This window comes from Gallus gallus, chromosome 3, assembly GCF_016699485.2.
Source record: "Gallus gallus isolate bGalGal1 chromosome 3, bGalGal1.mat.broiler.GRCg7b, whole genome shotgun sequence".
NCBI classification, from domain to species: Eukaryota; Metazoa; Chordata; class Aves; order Galliformes; family Phasianidae; genus Gallus; species Gallus gallus.
The window spans coordinates 33,452,918-33,475,355 of NC_052534.1; the positions used below are offsets into that span (position 1 = coordinate 33,452,918).

General features: G+C 41.3%; 1 protein-coding gene and 1 non-coding gene across 8 annotated transcripts in view; both read left to right on the forward strand.

The window, feature by feature from the left end:
- Nucleotides 1-1,959: 1,959 nt before the first annotated feature.
- The window catches only part of AHCTF1 (AT-hook containing transcription factor 1), a 53,055-nt gene continuing 32,576 nt past the window's right edge, over nucleotides 1,960-22,438 (forward strand). For 2 of the 7 annotated variants that reach the window (XM_015283734.4, XM_046938828.1), the window contains exons 1-7: nucleotides 1,960-1,988; nucleotides 9,614-9,740; nucleotides 10,867-11,120; nucleotides 17,334-17,514; nucleotides 18,240-18,447; nucleotides 19,590-19,706; nucleotides 21,094-21,178. In XM_015283734.4, the coding sequence (XP_015139220.2) occupies nucleotides 9,620-9,740; nucleotides 10,867-11,120; nucleotides 17,334-17,514; nucleotides 18,240-18,447; nucleotides 19,590-19,706; nucleotides 21,094-21,178 (966 nt within the window). In that variant the 5' untranslated portion in view covers nucleotides 1,960-1,988; nucleotides 9,614-9,619. Of the gene's footprint in view, nucleotides 2,143-2,170; nucleotides 2,287-5,435; nucleotides 5,509-9,613; nucleotides 9,741-10,866; nucleotides 11,121-17,333; nucleotides 17,515-18,239; nucleotides 18,448-19,589; nucleotides 19,707-21,093; nucleotides 21,179-22,438 lie in introns of those variants that run through there. The other 5 variants (XM_015283735.4, XM_015283733.4, XM_040697092.2 and 2 more) reach the window with 5 other exon arrangements.
- MIR1717 (microRNA 1717) lies at nucleotides 5,379-5,479 on the forward strand. Its single transcript, NR_035213.1, has one exon. It is a non-coding gene; the product is annotated as a microRNA 1717 (primary transcript).

Below are 22,438 nucleotides of genomic sequence, written 5' to 3' on the forward strand. Positions count from 1 at the left end.
CACTTGATAGCTCTGGTATTTTCCAGTGAATTTGTAAAATGCAATGGAAATTATCTCAAATGTGGTGTGTAACAAATCTCTTTGTGAAGGATACTATGTGGGTTGGAGCAAAAATAGCATGAAAGTGAAAAATCTGTTAAAATGCCAAAGATCAGAATTCCAGCCTTTTGCTTTTAAAGTTGAAAACAGAAGAATTAGTCCATTAGTTTAAACTGACAGATGAAAAAGCATACTACAGGCACTCCTGTGAGTTCAGCAAGCCTCACTTAAATTCTGACAGCAACAAAACACTGGAATAAAAGAAATTAGGTAGCTGCCATTTAAGTGTGTTAGTGACTGCATTAGGCTCTGTTGAATCCAGGAGGGCTAATGGATTTCTTTTTATTAAGCATAAAAGAAATTGAGCCCTATTGGTAGCTGGTATAAAAGTAGTACCGTATAGTGAACAGGCATGTGCGGATTGATTAAAAACTGTTTTTCTGCAGGTTGATAGATATTTAAACCCACATGAAAAAGAGAACAAAAGACGTTGCTCTTGGCTACCTTAAGAAAAATGTGGAGGTTGTGGAAGCAATTGATAAGTGGAAAGGGGCTTGAACACATCTTCTGTCATCTAATTCTTGCTCACTACAGGAAAGTGGGAGTTTGTTCATTCTTTGAACAGAAATTACTGCTCAAGAGATGCCTTACTTCTCATCCTAACTGAAACAACATCCAGAACACCTCAGGTCATGAACTGGTATTTTATAAGTACAGATACTTCCCTCTCCTCATGTGGCTGATGTTCTACCTCCAACAGGAGAAATCTGAAAGGGTAAATAAGCATCTTGTCAGTGTGATGGAGACATGTAGCTTGTGGTGTGAAGTAGATGGGAAGAAGGTCATAAATCAGTTTGGAAAACCAACACAAACAACCAACATCATCTCAGTTGCAGAGAAGAGCTTTATATAATTAAGTACCTCCAGCTGCCTTCACTTCAGCGCTAAATGCATGTGATAGTCGTAGTTTCTATCTGGAAAGGAACGTCCATTTGTGCTGCCATTTGGGTATTTAGCGTAAAAAACCTATCTAATGTCTAGAATTAATCTATTTTTAAATACTTTCAATCAGTAGAATTATTTCCGTTTTGCTTCCTTGCCATGTAGACCTCTGTAATCAAGTAAAATCAATGAATGCAATAAACTGAGACTCAAGCACTGCCTGGAAGCCTGTTTATTTACAAAACGTACAGTCGTCTTCTCGTGAGCATTTTGTGTATTACTGGCAACGGCTCCTGGAGTAAACCTCATTCAGATTGCTTTAGCGTGGGCTTTAATACAGAACTGCCGGGGTAGCAGACACCTCACATCCCAGTATGACTTTCACTGCAATTCAGTTTCACCTTCACTGGAGTTTTCAGTGTCACCGCTAACACCGCAGCTGTTGCTGATACAGCTGTGCTGGCACAAGCCCACAGCCAGGTGCCAAAGCTCTTAGCACAGAGTTCACTCTCCACGCTCAGCTTGCAGAGCTGGACAGCCCAGCTCCCGAGGCCGACTGTGGGCATCAGGAGGGTGCCCGAGTGGGTCGGGAGGTCAGAAAGGCACACATAGGCGGGGCAGCCCCCAGAGCCCGGCTCGGTCTGGCCGCCATGACGGGCTCTCTCTCAGCGCTCGGGGTGAACTGTTGTGCGCGCTCAGCAGGCCGTGTTGCCGTGGGTGGGCGCGCAGCCAGGAAGCTGGGGTAGCAGCAAGTGCCAGAAGCAAAATGGAGGTCGGGAACTACGCTTCCCGGCGTGCCCCGCGGCGGAAGGAAGCGGGCGCAGGGAGCGGAAGTGGCTGTGGAGCGGTACGCCGGGACACGTAGTGCGCAGACAGCCGCTGCCCAAGCCGGAGTTCCGCGAATTTGAAAATTCCCGCGACAGCGGCGGTAGTTATCGCGAGATTTCCGCCCTCCCCCCTCACCCCCCGTCCCGCCCCGCCCCCGGCGCGGCGGGTGAGCGAGCGAGGTGGGTGCCGCGCGCGGGGGAGGGGCGCGGAGCTGAGGCGAGTGGGGTGCGCGCGCGCGGTTGCGCAGGCACGGAGGGCGGCGCGGGCGGGTGGGCCGAACGGGGCTGGTGGAGGCCGCTGTAACCGCTGCGGGAGATGCCGCCGCCCTCATCGGCACGTACGGGGAAAACGGGCCGCGGCGGGCAGGGGGCGGGCGGCGGTGGCGCGGGTTATAGGCGGAGGTGGCGTTGCCCGACCCCCGGCGGCAGGTACCGGGCGCTTTCCGGACGGTAGGCCGCGGCGGGGCGCGGACCTTATGTAAGTGACCCCCGGGCCGCGCCGCACGTGGCCCGGCCGCGGCGGGAGGCGGGTGGTGCGGCCTGGGCAGCGTGTGGGGGCGGCGGCGGGAGGCCGAGAGCTTAAGGGGCCCGGCCGAGAGCTCTCCTGTGCCCGTGCGGGCCGCCCCGCGCCTCCCGCCTTCGGTGCGCTTCGGGAGAGGCCGGCCCTGCTTTCCCCTTTGCCTTTTTTCTTTTTTTTTTTTTTCCCTTCTATATCTCCCACCCTCCCTGCTCCTCTCTCCGGGTGCGATTTCGTAGGAGGAGGTGGGATATTGGCTCCCTACTGGGAGTAATGGGGGGAGCAGAACCGGTGGCCGAGCGAGCCCCCGGGGGTCGGCCCCTCCCTGACCTGCGCCGTCCCCTTGCTCTTTGCCACACCAACTCTCCCAGGCGTGGTGCTGAGCGCTTTGCGGCCCTCAGTTGGTGCGTGGAGCGTGCATCACGCTGCTGAGTTGCTGACTTAGGCTAAAGTGCCGGATCTCTTCATAAGCGGTGACTCTAGGGCTGAAGCTTCTGCCAGCACAAGGAAGCATGGTGTCAGTTATTGGGTCTAATAACTCCTCTCTAGACTGCGTTTAGTAAAATAATGTGAAATTTGGGGAGCACTGAGTCCTACCCAAGATGTGTGGTGAAATGTGGTGAGTGCCATCCGTGCAGGTGCTTGCACCAACCCTGGCTGGCAGCTACTAAGCATTGGGGCACAGCTGTGCTCTGCCCTGCCAGGGACAGCTCCTCACGCTCCTTGCTTCAGTTTGCCTCATTGCACTGATTTGCCTAGAGACTGCTCTTCTAACATAGCCAAATGAACTTAATCAGGCTTCACTTAATTTTGTGTCTTCTACTTTGTAGGCAGTCAGATACAGTTCTAGAGAAATGCTGGTGATAGGCACGTTCTGGTGTGGTATTGTTTCACCACTTGTGCAGTGAACGGAATGCTTAAAGTGGTACGAGGGAGTCCCAAAAACCCGGGCCTGTTTGCCAGCATTTTGGACTCCTGTGCCACTCATTCTGTCAGTGCCATTCTTTGTGAAAAGTGTGTTTGGGAAGTCCATGCCAGGGAGCACCTCGCCAGCTGCCCTCTGGGAGGTGGGCAGGCTGTGTGTGCTCTGAGCTGGGCAGTCTTCACCTGCACTGGTCTCGGAAACAGGGGGAAGAGTGTAATTTGAGGGCTGACTTTAGGAACTTCTCCTGGCTTAGCAGCCTTAGACAAGGGACCATAGTGCTTGGATAAGTGTTGTCATGTTAGAGAATAGGGGGTAACTGGGTGAACTGGCTCTGGTGTCACGCTCTGGTCTGGTGTGGTTTCTTATGCTTTTCCATTAGAAGGGAAGTCACATCTGTGGTCTGCATCAGATACAGGATTTTAGCTGTTGGAGGTTGTTGGGACAGAGGGCTGAAACTCTCTTCTTCTCACATTCTCCTGGGGATCTGTGATTCTCAGTTTCCCTTAAGCTCCGCAGAGCTTATGGAGCATCCACACAGACCCTGTAAGGCAGGCTTTAGGGATGGATCTGGGGTACAGTTCTAATGATGAGCAGCTGAGGAAACTGGGATTGTTCAGTCTGGAGAAGCGAAGGTTCATGGGGAACCTTATCGCTCTCTGCAAGGACCTGAAAGGGAGGTTGTGGCAAAGTGGGAGTCGAACTCTTCTCTCTTATTACTAGCAGTAGGATGGGAGACAATGGTCTCAAGTCGTGCCGGGGAAGGTTTGGGATGGATATTAGGAAAAACTTTTTGGAAAGAGTGGTAATGTATTGGGACAGGCTGCACAGGGAGGTGGTGGAGTCACCGACCCTGGAGGTGTTCAAGAACTGTGTGGATGTGGCACTGAGGGGCATGGTTAGTGGGCATGGTGGGGATAGGTTGGTGGTTGGAATAGCAGCCTTTTCCAGTGTTAATGATTCTGTGAAGTTACCTGTTTCTCAAATTCTGATATTGACTGTCCCCGTTATACTGGTGGCTTTTTAGACTAAAATTTAGTTTTTTAGTTAAATGTAGGGTTTTTACTTAAAACATTAGGGGGAAAATTCTCTATCTCAGTGATGTTTGTGAAATCACTGACTAAATTTTCTTTCTGTGGGAGTAAAACATGGCATAATGCTAATTTGCTGAACCTGACTACTGAAGTGCAGGAAGCGTCTTCTTCCTTCTTCTACTCCTCCAATATTCTGAGTTGCTTCCTGTTTTTCTGGAGAAAATGTCATGGAAGCAGTCAATACTAATTCAGAAAATTCTGAAATTGTCATCCTCGCTTGTGGATGTCATTTGTTTCAAAAGAACATAGCTGAGGGAGCTGGGCTTGTTCAACCTGGAAAAGAGAAGGCTGTGAGGAGACCTCATTGCAGCATTCTGGTATTTAAAAGGTGATTATAAAAAGGAGAGGAGTCAACTTTTTACAACGGTAGACAGTGATAGGACAAGAGGGTATGGTTTTAAGCACGAGGAGGGAAGGTTTAGGTCGGAGACTGGGGGAACTTCTTTACAGAGAGAGTGGTGAGATTCTAGACCAGGCTACCCAGAGAGGCTCCATCCCTGGAGGTGTTCAAGACCAGGTTGGATGGGGCCTTGGGCAACCTGATCTGGAGGTTGTTGGCCCTGCCTGTGGCAGGGGATTGGAACTTGATGATCCTTGGGGTCCCTTCCAGCCCAAGCCATTCTGTGATTCTGTAGCCTTTCCTTATGCTCTTCTTCAGCTTCTTCCCGCTCTTTATCCTCTTTCTATGGGAAATATGACCAGTGTTGTCTGTTCTCTGATTGCCAAGCAACACTTCCTGAAATCCCTTTAGTTTTCACATCTGGCTGGATGAAAAATAATGCTTGTCATCTGCTGCCAGCCACCCTGAGCTAGTAAGTCTTTACATGAAACAGGGCGTTACAAGTTGACTGTGTCTTGGTTAGTGTCCTTTCTTAAAAGTAAAGGCTGTTTTGGCTTTCCTTGCAAGCTGAGCGTATCATTTCACACGTGTATGAGCCAGCATAATATCTTGCTGCCATAAAATGGAGAAGGCTAATTCCCTCTCTCTATTCTTGTTACATTGTCCTGCCTCCTTTCTTGTGCCAGGTTTTGTGCTTGCTGAGAGCAGGCCCGGTTAACTCTCTAACCTGACAGAAAACTATCTACTTTTCTAGGTTAGTTTCCTGTCTGCTCAGGGAGTTACCTTGGCTTGTAAAGTATGCCAGCAGGCGTTGCAGTCAGTGCAAGGTAAGCTGCAGGAATATGGGGGAGTTGAACACAACGCAGATGGAGTAATGGGAGGCAGCAGCAAGGCCTCTCTCATGGCAGTGAACCTGCCACGGTTTAAGAAATCACAGCTGCATGTGACTGACCATGTTTTGAGCTTTTTTTTCAGAAAGCAGATAACACTTTGTATTTGAAACCGATTTTCAGATACTTCAGTCATTCAGGACTGGTATCTCAGAACTCTGACTCGAATGTGAATGTATGTGATTCTACCTGAATACGTAATTTCTCACTTTCTTCTGGAATCTCTTAAACTCCTGTCATGAGTCTGGGCCTTCTGGCCTCAGGAATAGCTCATGGTGTTACTAACTCATAAGCAGCCATGGTGAAAGAATAATGGTAATTTAGGCGATGTGAACACAGGCTGCTTTGGGTGTAGGATGCAGCTGAAAGGTTGGATTCCAGTTTAACTCCTAAACATGCAGCAGGACCTTTTAGACTAATTTGGTTTTTGATAGTCAAGAGGAATGCTTGTCACTGTTTTTGAAGGACCAGAAATGCAGTTATTCCTGAATGTATTTCTTTACAGTAGATGTCTTGTGCCTTCAACCTGTCACTGGCTAACCTAGACGCAGGGTTCTTGTGAGCAAGTATTTTTTGTCTGTTCTGATTTCCCAATAGTCATTGATTTAACTTGGCAGAATAATGCTAGTCAAACATCCTAATAACCAGATCACTCTGCATGTTGTTCATAATTCTTTTGTGGACTTTATCTTTCTAGTTCTATATGGCTGGGCCAGATGTCTAGGAAAAAAATGTCAGATTCCTGTTGGCTTACTAGAGGAAATGTGGGCATGCTTGGTGCTGTATGTATCATTTTCTCATGCTTCTATATGCATTTAAAATAGCTGCAGCGTGTTTAAATTTGAAGTTACAGGAATGATCCAGGTGTTGGAGCGTTGCTTACATTGTGTCTCTGGTGGCTTTGGAGTGATGAGTACTCATGGTGTGTACTGTAGAAAGGACTTATTGAGGACATGCAATTAAGAATCATTCTTAAATGCTGTCACCCTTTCTATTGGAAGATGCACATTCACTCTTTTCATCAAATTTATCTTGTGACTGCTGCAAAATTCCATGCTAGTTCTCACAAAGTACTTATCACACAGGCTTGTTTATCGGATGTTAGTGCTTATTTTTGGAAATGAGTTGTGGCTTATTCACTACAATCATGCTCTTTTTTGAATTCCGTGTATGCCGTTGGAATCAGTGTTCTCCCTCAAAGGATCGACCAGGTGGATGCTTTAAAGTAGGCTATCTTGGGGTTTTTGAAGTTACCATTAAGAAAATCAGTACTTTTAGTAATGATCTGGGTGACGAGGCAGTGTATCCTCAGCAGGTTTGGTGGTGCTCCAAGCAGGGGGGAGTGGCTGGTACACTCATGGGTTGTGCCTCTGTCAGAGGGGCCTGAGCAGGCTGGAGAAACGTGCTGACAGGAATTTGGTGTATTTTCCATTCTTTTTCAATATGTTTTCCATTACTAACTGTTGCTAGAATCAGGAGGGAAAAAAAAATAATGGTGTCCCCTAGAGCCAGTAACTTATTTTCAAGAAAACAGTAAATTAGACTGTTGTCATATGCAAAATACCAGTTCAGGGCTCTGAACACAGATTGTGCGTTTCAGATCCTTTTTACTTTATCTTCTTGTCTTACCTGTTCTCTAAAACAGGTAACGATTATTGGCAGGAAAAGAAAAAAAAAACACATAGATTAATAAGAAAACACATTATATCCCATTATATCCTGTTACATGAGAAGCATTTTGGATAGGTACAGTCTACTTTTCATATCTATTTTATCTCCTACTTCCATCTAGTATGTTAATCTCCTGTGTGTGCTTTGCTGGGTAGTTTGTTCATTATACGGTGTATCTCCACATTACTTCATCAGGTGTTTGTCTTGAATATTATTTTTCTGCTTGGCTGCTTCCTTTTTCTGCTCTTTCAGATGGATCAGCTGGCTGTCTTGTTCTTCCTCTCCTGAAATTTCTTCTGATTATGGTCTCTGGTCATTCTTCTTTTCTTGTTCAGCAACACAGTATTGCAGAGGCACCTATCAAGGCAGTTGGGCATTGAAAGCATTTAGAAGATACTATTCACCAGCCCAGCATCTCTATTTTAGTATTTGGAATTGTGTTACTTGTAAAATGCAGCCATTAAATCATTACAATTGAACTAAGCCAGGCTGTTGATGGAAATACGGAGCTCTTTGCTCTCTGGAGCACCTGTATGCAGTGCAGAAGTGCGTTCTGTTTTCATTGCTGAATGGTGATTAATTATTAAAGAGGGCCTAACAGGAAAGATGGAAAGAGAATTTTTCATCAGGAAGTGTGGTGGGAGATTAAAACTGGAAAGAAAGTGTAGATTTGGACTAGATATAAGGAAGAAATCCTTTGCTTGGGGTGGTGAGGCACTAGAACTGGTTGCCCAGAGAGGCTGTGGATGCCCCATCCCCAGAGGTGCTCATGGCTGTAAAGGACCAACAGGTGGGATGTGATAGTGGCCACATTGGATGGAGCTTTGAGCAGCCTAGTCACGGGGAAGGTGTCTACCCATGGAATGGGGTTGGAACTGAATGGTCTTTAAGGTCTCTTCCCCAAACCATGCTATGACTTGCCAAAAGCAAATCCAGCTAACTGACTGCAAATAGGTTGTCCCACTTGGAACTGTAGTGGTTGCAAAGGCTGGCAGGGTGGTCAGGCTGGCTGGCTGCAGCACTGACCTGCAGTAGCAGCTTTGCCAGAGACAGTGGCTGTTCTCGAGGTGTTGCCTTGTTCTTTGTGTAGGACTCTGAATGCTGTTGGGAGGTATGGTAGTGCTTGTGATGTTGGTTAGAGTAGATTCCAATGCCCAGATTTTAGAGGTTAATACTAATCCATAGGACAATTCATATAAGTTATGTTTATAAGGCAATGTTCCCTTTAGTACGTGCATGTTGTTAGCAGAATCTAGTCTTCAAAACAGGCTGTGACCTGTGCTGTACAGAAAATAGTTGTTAGCACATGCTGAACAATAAAACTTTATTTGCAGGACAAAGTATTTGTTGCAGTTAATGCAGTATGCTTTGTGTGCGTGTCGAAATCGCTGTCTCTAATAGTTTGTAGCGTAGGATAAAGATTCTGTTTGATGCCTGGGTTACTGAGTGAGTGTAGCACCCAGGAGTTGGGTGTACCATTTTCCTACTGAGACTTTGTGAAGAAAACTGTGTCATTTAAACAAGATAATTTATTTTGCCTTCTGGAAGCTTTTTCAATAAGTTGCAGAACGTGCAAAATATGTTTACTTAAAGTATTTTGTATTTCCATGAGTGTGGAATATCTCTTATTTAGCCATCTACTTCATCTTGTAAACACCTTCATCATTTCGAGTTTTCATATTTAAAAAATAGAAGTCTTGACATACTGAAATGTAAACTCTGTGCAGTATCTGTACAAGTGTGGAGACTGCATGGTAGCACTAGAAATTTTGTAAGATACTGCAAAAATATGATAAGAACAGGTTATTAGGAAGGAAATCAAAGAAGGAATTTGAGTACAGAAAGAATGGGTGTTTCCCAGTGCTGTGCTTATGTCTTAAGAATATGGAAAACTATTTTCTAATTGATGAGCTGTAAAAGTGATGTGAAAATATCAGCTGTATGTTTTTGTGAAGAATCTGAGAATCAAGGTAGTCAGGAACTTAGCATTTAATGTTCAAACTGTACGTGCGAAAAATGAACGAGGCTTAATTATGAAATTACAAGAATTGGCATTACTAAAGTATAAAATAAAGGACATGATTTTTTCAAAATTCTGTCTTACTATCCTGTATCTGAGTAGACTTGAGCATGGTGTATTCCTGTTTGCTGACTTATCCTTACATACTTGTGTGTCACTTCTTGAAACTTTTGATAGGTAATAGAAAAGCAAATGACTCTCAATTTGCTCTGTTGTAAGGTCAAAAACTGTCCTAAGTGCATTTTTTTTCTTTTTTTGAAGATTGCATGCTGTATGCGGATGAAAATTCTGTGAATCTCAGTAATATTATGTCTGAGACTAGTCTGTTTTTGCTTTTTTCTTCATTTACAGTGAAGAATGCAAGACTTAAGAGCTCAGGTAACGAGCAGTCTGCTGCAGTTTCCTGAGGTGACTATCCAGGCACTTGGGGAGGATGAGATAACCCTTGATTCTGTGCTGCGGGGAAAGTTTTCTGGAGGTGAGCATTTTCCTTTAGAACGTGGTCTTTGTATAAAGTAATTATTGTCTGGAGGCATTGGGTTATAGTGTCAACTGCGTCAGATTGGTGCTATTGAGATACATCAGGCTTAGAACAAAAAGGACTATTAAAAATGTTGATATCTGAGTGTTAGGTAAGCTTGGAAATTACAACTTGCGTTGAAGACTAAACCAATGCTGTGCTAATAAAATCAGTTACTTAACTTTGCTGAATCAGTGAGCACTCCTCAATTTTTAATTACATTAAAATCTGTCTGTTAGTTAATAGTATTGTTTAAGGCTACATGTATTTGCACCAGCGGTGTGACTGTCGTGATACCACGTGTGGAAGTAGTTCTACAATATTATGGGCAAAAAAAAAAAGGATGTTTCTTTTCAAAACTGAGTAAAAGCAGAAGGAGGAGGATAAGACTGTTAAGTGCTGCAGCCATATTTCCAAAGTGTTTAATAGGATGCGGATGAGTATCCAGTGAGAGTTTCTGTAGCAGCTAAGCAGATTAGACAGTTCACTTTCTAGGTGATCTGAAAGTAGAGCTGAGTGCCTGTCTGAATTACTAGGCCTTTTTTTTTGTTTGCTTTTTAAGGCCAAGTACAATCCTACTACCTAACCATAAGTAGTAGTTCTATGAAGCAAAATATGTTTAATTCTTTCTGTAATCAACACGTGTAAAAGTTGTAATTTACTAGTGCGTTGATGGCCATTTTAAGATCATTTCTTGTCAAATTCCAAATTCTTACAGTAGGGATATATCAGTGAATTGTTTTAGGTGGGATACATTTGAAATATGTTTGATGACTTTTGTGCCCTTATGTATTCAGATGATTTTTAGCAAAACCAAGCCAAACACAGTGTAAAGACTGTGCATCAATGTATTGCAATCCTTATCTCAGTCAAAATCATTCTCAAGTATAAATGTCAGGTGACAAGGTTGTTAATTTTAAGGTGTATTTCTGGAGAATTTCAAGGGAGAATTTTAAATAATTGACCAAAATTATGTAAGTCTATCTTCTTTTGTTATATACTTCTGTTGAAGGAAAGGGACAATGTCTTAAGTTGTTTTCAGTCTTCTTTTGAAAAATTAACTCAGCTTGCTTTTTCTTTACAGGGAGAAATGGCCTGGCGTGGTTGGCATGTGGTCCTCAACTTGAGGTGGTGAACTCTGTGACAGGAGAGAGGCTGTCTGCATATTGTTTCAGTGGAGTAAGTGAGCAGCCTCCCACTGTTCGTGTGGTAAAGGAGTTTTCCTGGCAGAAAAGAACCGGGCTCTTGGTTGGATTGGAAGAAGCAGAAGGAAGTGTTCTCTGTCTGTATGACCTTGGAATATCAAGAGTAGTTAAAGCGGTTGTTCTTCCAGGAAGGGTATGTACTTGTTAATCGGAGAAATGAAACTTTTATCTTGCCGTGTGCTGCATAATCCTGTTTTGGGAAAAGTTCTGAAATGTCTCTCTGTAGGAGGTGTTTTTTTCTGTATCACATTAACATACTGTCACTGCGGAGTATCCAATAAAGAGAGTCTTGATAATCGTATCATGTTGGGCACAGCAGTATCATTGTATTTTGAGTTATACTGGTAGTAAAACAGGTTCTATCCGTTTATTGTTATCTAATTGTCAAATTTAAGAAGAAATAGGATTCTTTTTTTTCCTGGTAAGAGTGAAAAAGGAAAAAAAAAAAAAAAGCTTTGAAGTGACTGTAGTAATCATTTCCTAAGTGGCTAATTTCTGACACAAATACTGTCTTTAAAATATCTCAAATTTGTGTAGCTGTTGTAGTGCAAATGATTTAGGCATAGTCACATGAATCTAAAACTAGCACAGAGGTGACTTTAGATCTGAATATCTATTTATGTTGGTCTAGGATAGAAAATAAAAGCCTTTGGAGGCTTAATTGACAGATTATTCAAAGACTGACTTTCAATCTGAAGTCCTTACCATAATTTCTGAATTTATGATCAGCATCTGAGTTTAGGTCCTGTCAAGTAAAAATGAAAAATCATATTCGACATGCATCGGTTGTTTAAAAACACTCAAGTTGATCATCAGTTTGATATTTTTTTAATGAATCATAGAATCACCAAGGTTGGAAATGACCTTTAATATCACTCAGTCCAACTGTCCACCTATCACCAACATTTCCCACTACACCATCCCTCTCAGGACAACATCTGAATGTTTCTTCAACTCCTCCAGAGTTCGTGACTCTGTCACTTCCCTGCGTAGCCCATTCCAATGCCTGAGTGCCCTCTCAGAGAAGAAGTATTTTCTAATGTCCAACTTGAATCTCCCCTGGCTCAACTTGAGGCCATTCTCTCTAGTGTAATTGCTAGTTAAATAGGAGAAGAGGCTGACCCCCCACCATACCACAACTTACCTTTTGATAGCTGTAGAGAGGTTTAAGTCACCCCTGAGCCTCCTCTTCTCCAGAGTGAGCAACCCCAGCTCCCTCAGCTACCCCTCATAAGACTTGTGCTCCATACCCCTCAGGAGCTTTGTTGCCCTTCTCTTGAACACACTCCAGGGCCTCGATGTCTGTTTTGTAGTGAGGGACCCAAAACTGAACACAGTATTCAAGGTGTGGCCTCACCAGTGCTGAGTACAGAGAGATGATCACTTCCTTGCTCCTGCTGGTGACGCTATTTCCTGGTAGAAGCCAGGATGCCGTTGGCCTTCTTGGCCACCTGGGCACACTGCTGGTTTGTATTCAGCCAAGTGTCAACCAATACCCCCCTGGTCCATTTCCTCAGTGCAGTCTTCCAGTCACTGTGCCACAAGCCTGTAGCATTGCCTGGGGTTGTTGTGGCCAAAGTGCAAGATGTGGTACTTGGACTTGCTGAACTTCAGCCCAGTGATCCAGCTTGTCTGGATTACTCTTAGGGCCTCCCTACCCCCAGGCAGATCGACGCTTCCAACTTGGTGTCGTCTGCAAACTTACTGAGGGTGCACTCAATGCCTTCATCCTGGTCATCAATAAAGATACTGAATTGGACAAACCCCAATATCAACTCATGACCAGTCGCCAGCTGGATTTTAACTCCTTTCACCACCACTCTCTTCAATCAATAGTTTATAATAGTTCTGTATTAAATTACTCCCCTATTTGAATGTTGTAAATCAACAATGTACGCTGCTCCCAGGTCCTTTCGTTCTCAGTTGTCTTACTTGAATCTCTAGTGAACACTTTTTTGTGTAGACAATATAGACTGATACATTGATGATATATTTTTTCCCTGTTCCGTGTGGGTCTTTAACCCATGAACTCAAATGATGTAATGTCACCTAGTCTCATTTTGTTAATGGAAACTATAATCAGTCTAAGTTAATAGACCATCAAGGTTCACTATGTTTTTATCATATTAACTAAATCCTTATTTATTACTCGGTTTTGCGTAACGTGATTTGATTTGACTTGCTTGGATACGGGTGGTTTCATTTTTTTGTACTTTATTTAGAATGCTGTAGTGTGTCAGCTGTGTGCTGACTAGTGCGTAATCAGTAAGTAAATTGTCTTTATGAAGAATGTCATAGCTTTGAGTTTTGTATCTTAAATCTGAACAGAATGAACTGTGAATAGGAGGAGGAAAGTAGGTTAAGAGGGATCACTGTAACATTTAATGTGTGTGTGAAAGTTATTTAATACTGAATATAGTATGAGTTGTATTAGGGAGTTTTTCTATTGTGTAACAAACTGTTCAGGAGAAAATGTGAGGAAGCTTTTGGGGAGAAGTTGACTGTTTTGTGATAAAGGTTTGAACTTTGGAGTAAAGCCAAAGCTTATCTGAATTTTCAATATTCTGCCCTGAATGTTTGTGATTACAGGCATGTTTGGTCTGTTGCTCTAATTTCAGTTCCTATCTTTTTGCTATTAGGTTAATTAGATTGATAGACAGGGCATGGGTGTTGCTCATTGAAACATTAGATTCTAAGTTGTGAGAGGGAGTAAAGGTAAACAAAAAGAAGTAGATAACATTTGCAGTGGGTCACCGTTTGTTTTGAGTTTCATTATTCTGCATTTATTTCCAGCATGTATATAATATATAACTTGAAATTTTAATCTACCTAAATATTTCTGATTTTTTTGCACTGATTGTTTTTAAAAATGAAATGCATGTCTATTAGCATCGCTTTCTGAAGTTTGTGTTGTTACTTTGATAGTTTAATGAGCACATTAACTTATGGACTGTGTTGACTGAAAATATCTTCTGTAGACAACTGTAAGGCTTAACTCTTAATTTATAGTACCTCTGGTCAAAGCTGCTAAACTATTAATATAGTATTACAGGGTAGTTATTGCAACTGGGTGACTGCCTTTTAGTCCAAGAGTAGATGTTCACTTGTTCAGAGAGTAAAGGATTCAAAAATCTTGCAAACTTAGGGAAAAAAAATTGCTTTTTCTGTTTTGTGGAGGCATCTGCAAAATGCAGCAGAAAGCTAAAAGCGTTAATGCTGTACCATTTGAATTATGTTTCAGTAAAAGCAAATCTGAATTAAAAACATTAATTAAATTTTTTTGCAATGCTGGAATGTTTGAACCATTGGACAGTATTGCCAAAAAATTTGCCGGTGTGTATGAGGCAGAAGGGTCACATTCAGATTCAGTGAGCTGAGAAGACTTTTCTTTGTTCATTCCCAGAATGAGTTGGCAGTGGTCTAGGAGGATATGAAAAGCTAGTGCATGCAACAGGGAGAAAATGTTGTGTTTCAGGGCTTTTACACAGAAAATTGGAGTGTTAAAACTGGGAAACATTTTTGGAAGGCTCTGTGCCAAAATTGAAAAGAGCTGGTTGAATAATGAAAAAAATTATAAAAGAAAAAATAAAAGTAATGTTTGAACTGTGGATAATTCTGTAGCAAGGTGTGTAATGTGTTTTGCTCTCCTCATCAGGGTCATCAAGGCTTGGAACAGCAAGAATATGAGTAATCAAAATGCTTTTGGTTTACTGCTTTGAGTAGAGAGAAGATTGGAAATTTGGTTTCATTCATAGGAGAAATGGAACAAAATGAAGTTACCTAAATAACTGTGGATACTTCTAAAATTGGAAGTGTTGTGACAAGGATAAAAGATAACTCCTGTAGTAGATTGTCAGGCAGTGCAGTCCTAACAAATATGGGACAGGAGAAAACTCCCGATCTTCAGTGTATATTTTCCATCTCTGGAAAAGAAATGTATATAGGAAGAGGACTACTTTGATTGCTTCTTTCAGTTTGATGTAAAACTGTTGTTGATGTAAAGCTTCCTGTTTTCACTGTCTTGAGTTTTGCAAGAAAGCGGAACAGTGTTCTTCTATAGAATCGTTTGAGTGTGAAAGGACTCTTAAAAGTCATCTAGTCCAACTCCCCTGCACTGAACAGAGATACCTATAGCTACATCAGGGTGCTCAGAGCCTGATGGAGGCTGACCTTGAATGCCTTGTTGTATAGCTTTAGTGCAGGAATCGTCAGGTGTTTGTATCTCTAGTATAGAGGGGAGTGTTGTCCTGTGATGTGGTGCGGGTGCTGAAAGGTCTTCAGTTCAGAATAAAGTTGCATGCAGACTGCTGTATGTATAAAGGAAACAGATGGCCTTTGAATATCTGCGAGGGAACTTCACAACCTCTCAGTGCAACCTGTGCCATTGCTTAGTCATCTGCACAGTAAAAAAAAAAAAAGTTTCCTCATGTTCAGACAGAGCCTCCTGTGTTCCGTTTTTTGCTCATTGCTTCCCGTTCTCTCACTGGGCACCACTAAAAAGAGCCTGGCTCTGACTGCTTTGTGCCCTCCCTTCTGTACATTGATGAAAATCCAATATGTCTGTGACTCTTTTACTCTGGGCTGCCCAGACCTGGATGGAATAGTAGCAGTGTGGCCTCATGATGCAGACAAGAGGGGAAGGATCCCCTCCTTCGACCTTCTGGCAACACTCCTGGTGCAGCCCAGGATCTCATAGCCCTTCTTTGTGGTAAGGGCATGCTGCTGGCTTATAGTCAACAAGGTTGTCCCTGGTTGTTTGCCAGGGACCCAAGGTCTTATCTGCAAGTCTTCTTTTCGCATGGCCTGCCCCCAAGATGAAGTATTGCCTGGGATTGCTTCTGTTCAGATGCAGGACTTTTTACCCTTCTCACTGTTGACCTGCCCAGAGTTTGTTAGTGCATTTCTTCTGCATGTTTTGGTCCCTCTGGATGGTTGCATGACACTCTAGTATATTTAGACTCTCCTCCCAGTTTTGTTTCATTGCTAGACTTGCTGAGGGTGTGCTCTGCCCTGTCATCCAGATCAGTAATTAAGTTAAAGAGGATGAGACTCCTGGGGTACATAGGACACTCTGAAAGTAATGCTGCCTGTGTATTTCCATGGAAACTGCAATAGATACAAACAGCACAATAACGGTATTTGATGTGGGAAATTTTCAGCTACAGAGCTATTTGTCGAGTTAATCATCACCATTAGCTATACATTTTTGCCAGCAATGAACGAGAGTCTGCATGCTGTGCTTGTAAAAATTGCACCAGCAGAGATGAACCACTGTTTCCACTGCTGAAACACACTGCACACTACCTCACTGTGCTCACATCCACCGTTTGGTCTCCATAAATGTTTCAGCAAGCATCGATGAAGAAGTGGCATCCACTGACATTCATGGAGCAATTCAGTCCCTCCTCATTGCTTCATGTGCACTTCTGTGTCAGATGCCATTGTGGCAGACTGCCCCTCTGCTGCCAACTGTCACGTGGAAACAATGTGAAATGGAATATTGGTGGGAAAGTTCATACTCTTCTGCCAAACAACCAACGTCCGCCTCTGATATTGTGGGCCATTGTAATAAAACAGGCGACATTACTTACGGAGGTGCCCTCGTACATCACTTGATACCAGCCTCCACCTGGAGTTGATGACAGTGATCACCATACCATGGACTTGGCCCTATATCTGGTTTTCAGCCCACCTTAGTTTTTTCTTCCAGCCCATGTATCGACTGTTTATCTCTGAGAATCTTACAGGAGACAGTGTCCACTGCTTTCTCCTCATCTACCACTATAGTCATTTCATCTTAGAATTACATCAGTCTACTATGTAGGCTTCCTCTGATCTTGCTGACTTCTCCCGATGATTTTCCTGTCATTAATGTCACTGGATGATTTCCAGGATTACCTGCTCTATAAAGAAGGCATAGACTGTATCACAGTGCTAATAGGCTGTGAACACTGGGAGGACTAGTTCTCATTTTGTTTTATGTAAATTTGTTAAATAAAGTTTCTTACATGTAATTACTTTTTAAAGTTTTCTTAGCATAGGAAGTAGGAAAATAGAAATATTCTATTTCTCAGTAGGAAATAGAACTTGGTAAACTGTAACAACAGTGTGTACCATTTAAGTTGGAGTTAATTCAATTAACTAACTGTAGGAAATCTAGTAGACAGTAGCAGATTTTTGTACAGGATTTTGATATTTTTTTCTTCAAATAATTGAAAACAGTGCTTTGCTTTTAAATATCGTGATTGTGCATTTACTTTTTTTCTGATGCACTAATTGGGGTTTCGTTCTTGAATGGTTTCTATTTAGCTTGTCAGCTAAATGTTAACTTGCAATTTTCCTGTAGGTAACTGCTATAGAACCCATAATTAATCATGGAGGAGCCAGTGTGAGCACTCAGCACCTACACCAGAGTCTGCGATGGCTTTTTGGAGTGGCAGCAGTGGTTACAGATGTTGGACATGTACTTCTGGTTGACCTTTGTTTGGATGATTTATCTTGCAGTCAAAATGAAATAGAAGCATCAGGTAAGCCTGCAGTTTTTCAGCTTGAAATATTCATTTAAATGTAAGAAGACATATGTTTTTCAAGTGAGCATTATGTATCCCATTATGAAGATAGCAGGTAGACATTTTGGACTACTGATTGCATCCAGTGGTTTGACATCATGTAGTCCTGAACTGATTAAAGGTGGATGTGGCTTAATGCCCTTTCTAAAAACTGCCCTCCCACTCTGATCGTTCCCTGTGTCACCGATTTTTGCCAGTGAAGTACAGAAATTTCAGCATGTGTGACAGTGCAGCTACCTGATGAGAAGTTGTTAGAGGTGCCATATTTCTTGGGGTTGTTTTATTTCTGCTAACTAACATGGAAGCCAAATTGTCGATAATAATTTAAAAGAAATCCAGCTTGTCAAAAATCATGCATTTGGGTGGAAAAAATACTTGGTTTACCTATTCAGGTTGCATTCACTTATGTTATTATAACAGTAGCTTGAAGAGTAGTTGTCATTTCAAATAGTTTCATCAGCAGACTCCTGGTGTAGAGAGTTCATGAGAGATTTCTGTGGTTACTCTTCTAAGTCGAGAGTTCTTTGTTCTTTGATACATACGAAATGGAAGTACTAAATTTGTGCTGTGTAAATGGTTATTTTACTTGGGACAGTAGAATGGGATTATCTGTGTTGTTGATGTTTAATGTGCATGCTAACTGGAATAGTACATTATTTTATTATATGATTTTGTGTACCTAGACCTAGAAGTTGTCACTGGAATTCCTGCTGAAGTTCCACAAAGAAGGGAAGCTGTGACCAGAGAGGGACGACATCTCTGTTTTCAAGTACAGAATCCTTCAGGAACAGCAATATCAACCCTGTGCTACATAAGCAGAAGCAATCTGCTTGTTGTGGGTTTTTCAGATGGCTACCTGTCACTATGGAATATGAAAACTTTGAAGCGGGAGTAAGTAAGCTTTTATGCATGGCTAAGTCTGGACTTGTAGGGATCTCAGATTTTAACGTAAGGAAATATGTTAAAGAGAACTTTTTCAGGGACTGAAATTCTTCAGCGTAATCATGGAATGTTTAGAAATTCTCTTCTGAAATAACTGTGAAGTAAAACATAGATTAAGCTGTCTACGTTCTCCCCAGTGGACTAGATTTGTTTTCTTTATTGTGCCTCTGAATTGAGAAATTTCGGAACTCTTCTTGGAGTTATTTTAATTGTATGACAGGGCTGATACTTACAGGACAACTCACTTTTAAGAACCAGTTACTACTGTAGGACACAAATTGTAAGCCTGGAATATGTTAATAACACGGTTACAATATTCTCTGAAGCGTTCAGGATGAAACTAGTGAGAAGTGAAGCATCAGTAGCTGATCTGTGTCTGAAAATATTTTTGTTCCTGTTTCAACCTTTTCTGAAATAGGAGATTGACCTGATGCAAGGAAAGAGGGCTTGTGAATGAAAGTTTGTTTAGAATGATTGGAGACTAGAATAAGGGATGATAGAAGAATTATGGGATAATTTCAAAGTGCAGTCCTGAACTGTTTGACCCACTTCAGAAAGAGATTCGCTTAAGCAATTCTGAGGTGACCCATCAGAAATTATTGGACACACAAATAGACAGTGGAGGAATGGTAGCAAGATTGTAGAATTAGAAATAAGGTTCTTAACTCTGGAAGAAGAAAGCTTTTCTGTGTATTCCAGGTAAAGAAACAAGAAGCTATCTCTGTTTGGCAGTGCTTTGAATTTGTAAGAAGAATTTTAAGTTCTGTATTTAAGTAGCCTACGAGAGTGAGAATAATCTCTTGTCTGGCAGTTGAAGTAATTATTTAGGAGAAGCTGGTTTGAAGTATATCAGGCAGGGTAATAAACACAGGTAACTGCACTTGATAGACAGTATTCTCCTCACTTCTGGACTGTTCCATAAAAAACAGTTGCTTCCTTGACTCACCTGTTTGAATTAGAAGTATGGCTCTACTTTGAGTATCCTCTGCTGTGAGGATGAGCATGTAGGTACTCCATCAGAAGATGCTTTTACTCTTCTACAAACAGGGCCAGTAGACTCATCTGGTCTTTTTCTCTTTTTAAACCTATAGGTACCACTCACAACTTGAAGGAGGAAGGATTCCTGTCTATGCTGTTACTTTCCAAGAACCTGAAAATGATCCTCGCAATTGTTGCTACTTGTGGGCTGTTCAATCTACGCAAGAAAGGTGAATATAAACAAGTATATATTTTATGCTTCATTGAATTAAGTTAACATGTATATTTATTTTGTTTATGTATGCAGGAGATTCTCTTGAGTACGGAAGGTGTTAAGCTTACATTGCAGTTTTTTACAGCATTTAGCAGATGTGAGAAGGAACTGCTAGTTAAAAGAACGCTGACCTCAGAAATCCTTCTATCATAGAATAAGTTTCTTCTCTTTTATTTCTAGTTTGAAACGTCTTAGAAGTCACTCCATGAAGAGACATTGTCGTAGTTGTGTTGCAGACTTGTTCCAGAGTTTTGGGTTTTACTAGGTGCATAATGCCATTCTGCTTAGGCTGCTCCAGAAGTAATGCCTCCTATTTATTTCCATGGAAACATCCATTTCTGATGTTATAAGCCAGCATAATAAAAGAGAGGAGGTATAATTCTGGAGCAGCTCCCATAATTAAGTGTTAGTAGTTATTTTCCTTATGTACTTTCTCTTAGTTTTAACTCTGATGTTGAGTTTCTCTTTCCCACGTTTATTTAAATTGCTGTTATAGAATTGTGTTTGTGTATTTTTAGTGTTCTGGAAGCCTTGGGTTCCTACAGTTCCTATTTTGCTCAGAGTTTTCTGAAAGAATGTGATGGAGTAGTGAATAAGATTGCATTTTTTGTGTTTGCAATTATCATCTTTGTTTCTTAATGAATGCTTCATGATTGGTGTGATGCTTACACCACAGTACTAAAATACCATTGGAAGTAGATTAGGCTACTGATCTAGAACAGTAAATGTGCTGATAAAACAGCCCATTCCTCTTAAAGAAACAGTATTGCTGATTACCTTCTTCCAGTTTTAACAGCCCCTGGAACCTCCATCAGTTAGTTCAGCTTGCCTGGCAGAACACTGTCATTGTTCAGCATAAGAATAAATGCTGTTTGACCAAATACTGGTCAAACAGAGCAGTATGTGGAAGGGTTTAGCGTATGTAAGAAAGAGATTGGAATTTTGTGATGGGAATAAAGGAGAGATCTTCTTTCAGCATCAACAAGCTATGTAGTCAGCTCAGCTGTTCATAGAGTTGCAGTCTCTTAAATCTTGACTTAAAGGAAGTTTTGGTTTCTTCACTGCAGAGGACTATTTCCAGCAATTTTTAGTCTATACAGAATATTGAAGCTTTCAGATTATGTATTAACATTTGCTGTTGAAGCTGTTAGTGTCAAAAGTCCTTTCTGTTTTGGCAGCTAAATATGACCAATTGTCATGTTTAGGGACATGGTGCTTTTATTTTCTGCCAGAGCATGCCATTAAGAAAACTTTGATCTAGATCTGATTAAAAAAAAAATGATAATGAGGACCATATGATAATGAGCTTACTAATCAGATTTCTTAATTTGTACTTTTTTCAGTGAAGGTGATGTTTTGAGTTTACATCTGCTGCAGTTAGCATTTGGTGACAGAAAACGCTTGGCATCAGGACAGGTCATGTATGAGGTAAGGTGTGTGTATGTGAAAACAGAAAAACAGTAATTTTCTCTGAAGGAGTATCAGTGATGTTGACACGGTGGTATTTACCATCAAAATTCAGAGATGCCCTGAAACAATAATTTTTCTCTAAGTCTACTTGGTCACGAGCTTTGTCCGGACTTTCTGAAAGCAAGTCATTTTATTTTAAACTATAGTGTTATGTGTTCCAACTAAATTTGTCTGCTAAGAGCCTTAATAAACTCAATTCCTAAAAAGGAAACAGATTTTACAGATAAAATCATTCTTTACCAAAGCATCAAATTAATGCCAAGCAGTAAGAGAAGGTAAAGCTACAAGTAGCTTTGTTTTAGCAAACTGCAGACTTGAATCAATTTTTGTCATCCTTTCTTATAATACGGTCATATATCTTTATCCTCTTCTGATCCTTAGTTGTATATTTTTCTTTTGAATTTTGTCATCTAGACTGTAAAGAAAACACACCTATTGTGTCTTAACTGTTGATTCTGAAGCATGGTAGCTATAAAGACTGCTCTTTATGCTTGATTGGATTTCCTGTTAAAGATACTCTTAAAGTTAGCGGAATGCGAATATAATAAACATAGGTGTGATTTGGTTAAAAGTGTATACATAAATAGTTGAAAGTGGCTCCAAAGGTGTTGTTTTTAAAATATAGATGAAGTATAATTGTATGTGGGATGGCAGTGTTAATTACATCTAGTAGATAAAAGATGAATCTGTATAGTTACTGTATGTGTACCAAAAAAGTTCTTTTAGTTACTATGCTTGAAACTCTTTTATAATCCTTTTATTTAAAAGGAAAATATTCTTACTCAGAAAATTAATTCCTCCTATTTTGGTAGTATATATGTTTTCTAATTAAACGTTCTCAATAGGCACGTAATTAAATAGTCATTCTTGTGTTATGTATTAGGTTTTAATAGGGACTGTGCCCTCTGTAGTTTCTTTTTTTTTCTTCTTTTGAGCAAAGGCAAAAATTTGAGTTTAAATTCTGACCTTTTTGTTTATATGTAGCAAAACTCCTTTGTTATTTGTAAATGCTGCCTTTGAATAAGTAAACTTGAGGTGCTTGGAAAAGGTGGTGTTTCTTTAGAATGCATTATCTCATGGTAAGATATAAATATCTTTAAGTGATGCAGTGTGTTCTAAATATGGATGCCATCTTTTTATCTTTGACTGCTTTTTTTATGATATAAGTATAGCTTGCTGTAGAGAAACAGAGCACACCTTTATTGAATTTTCAGTTTT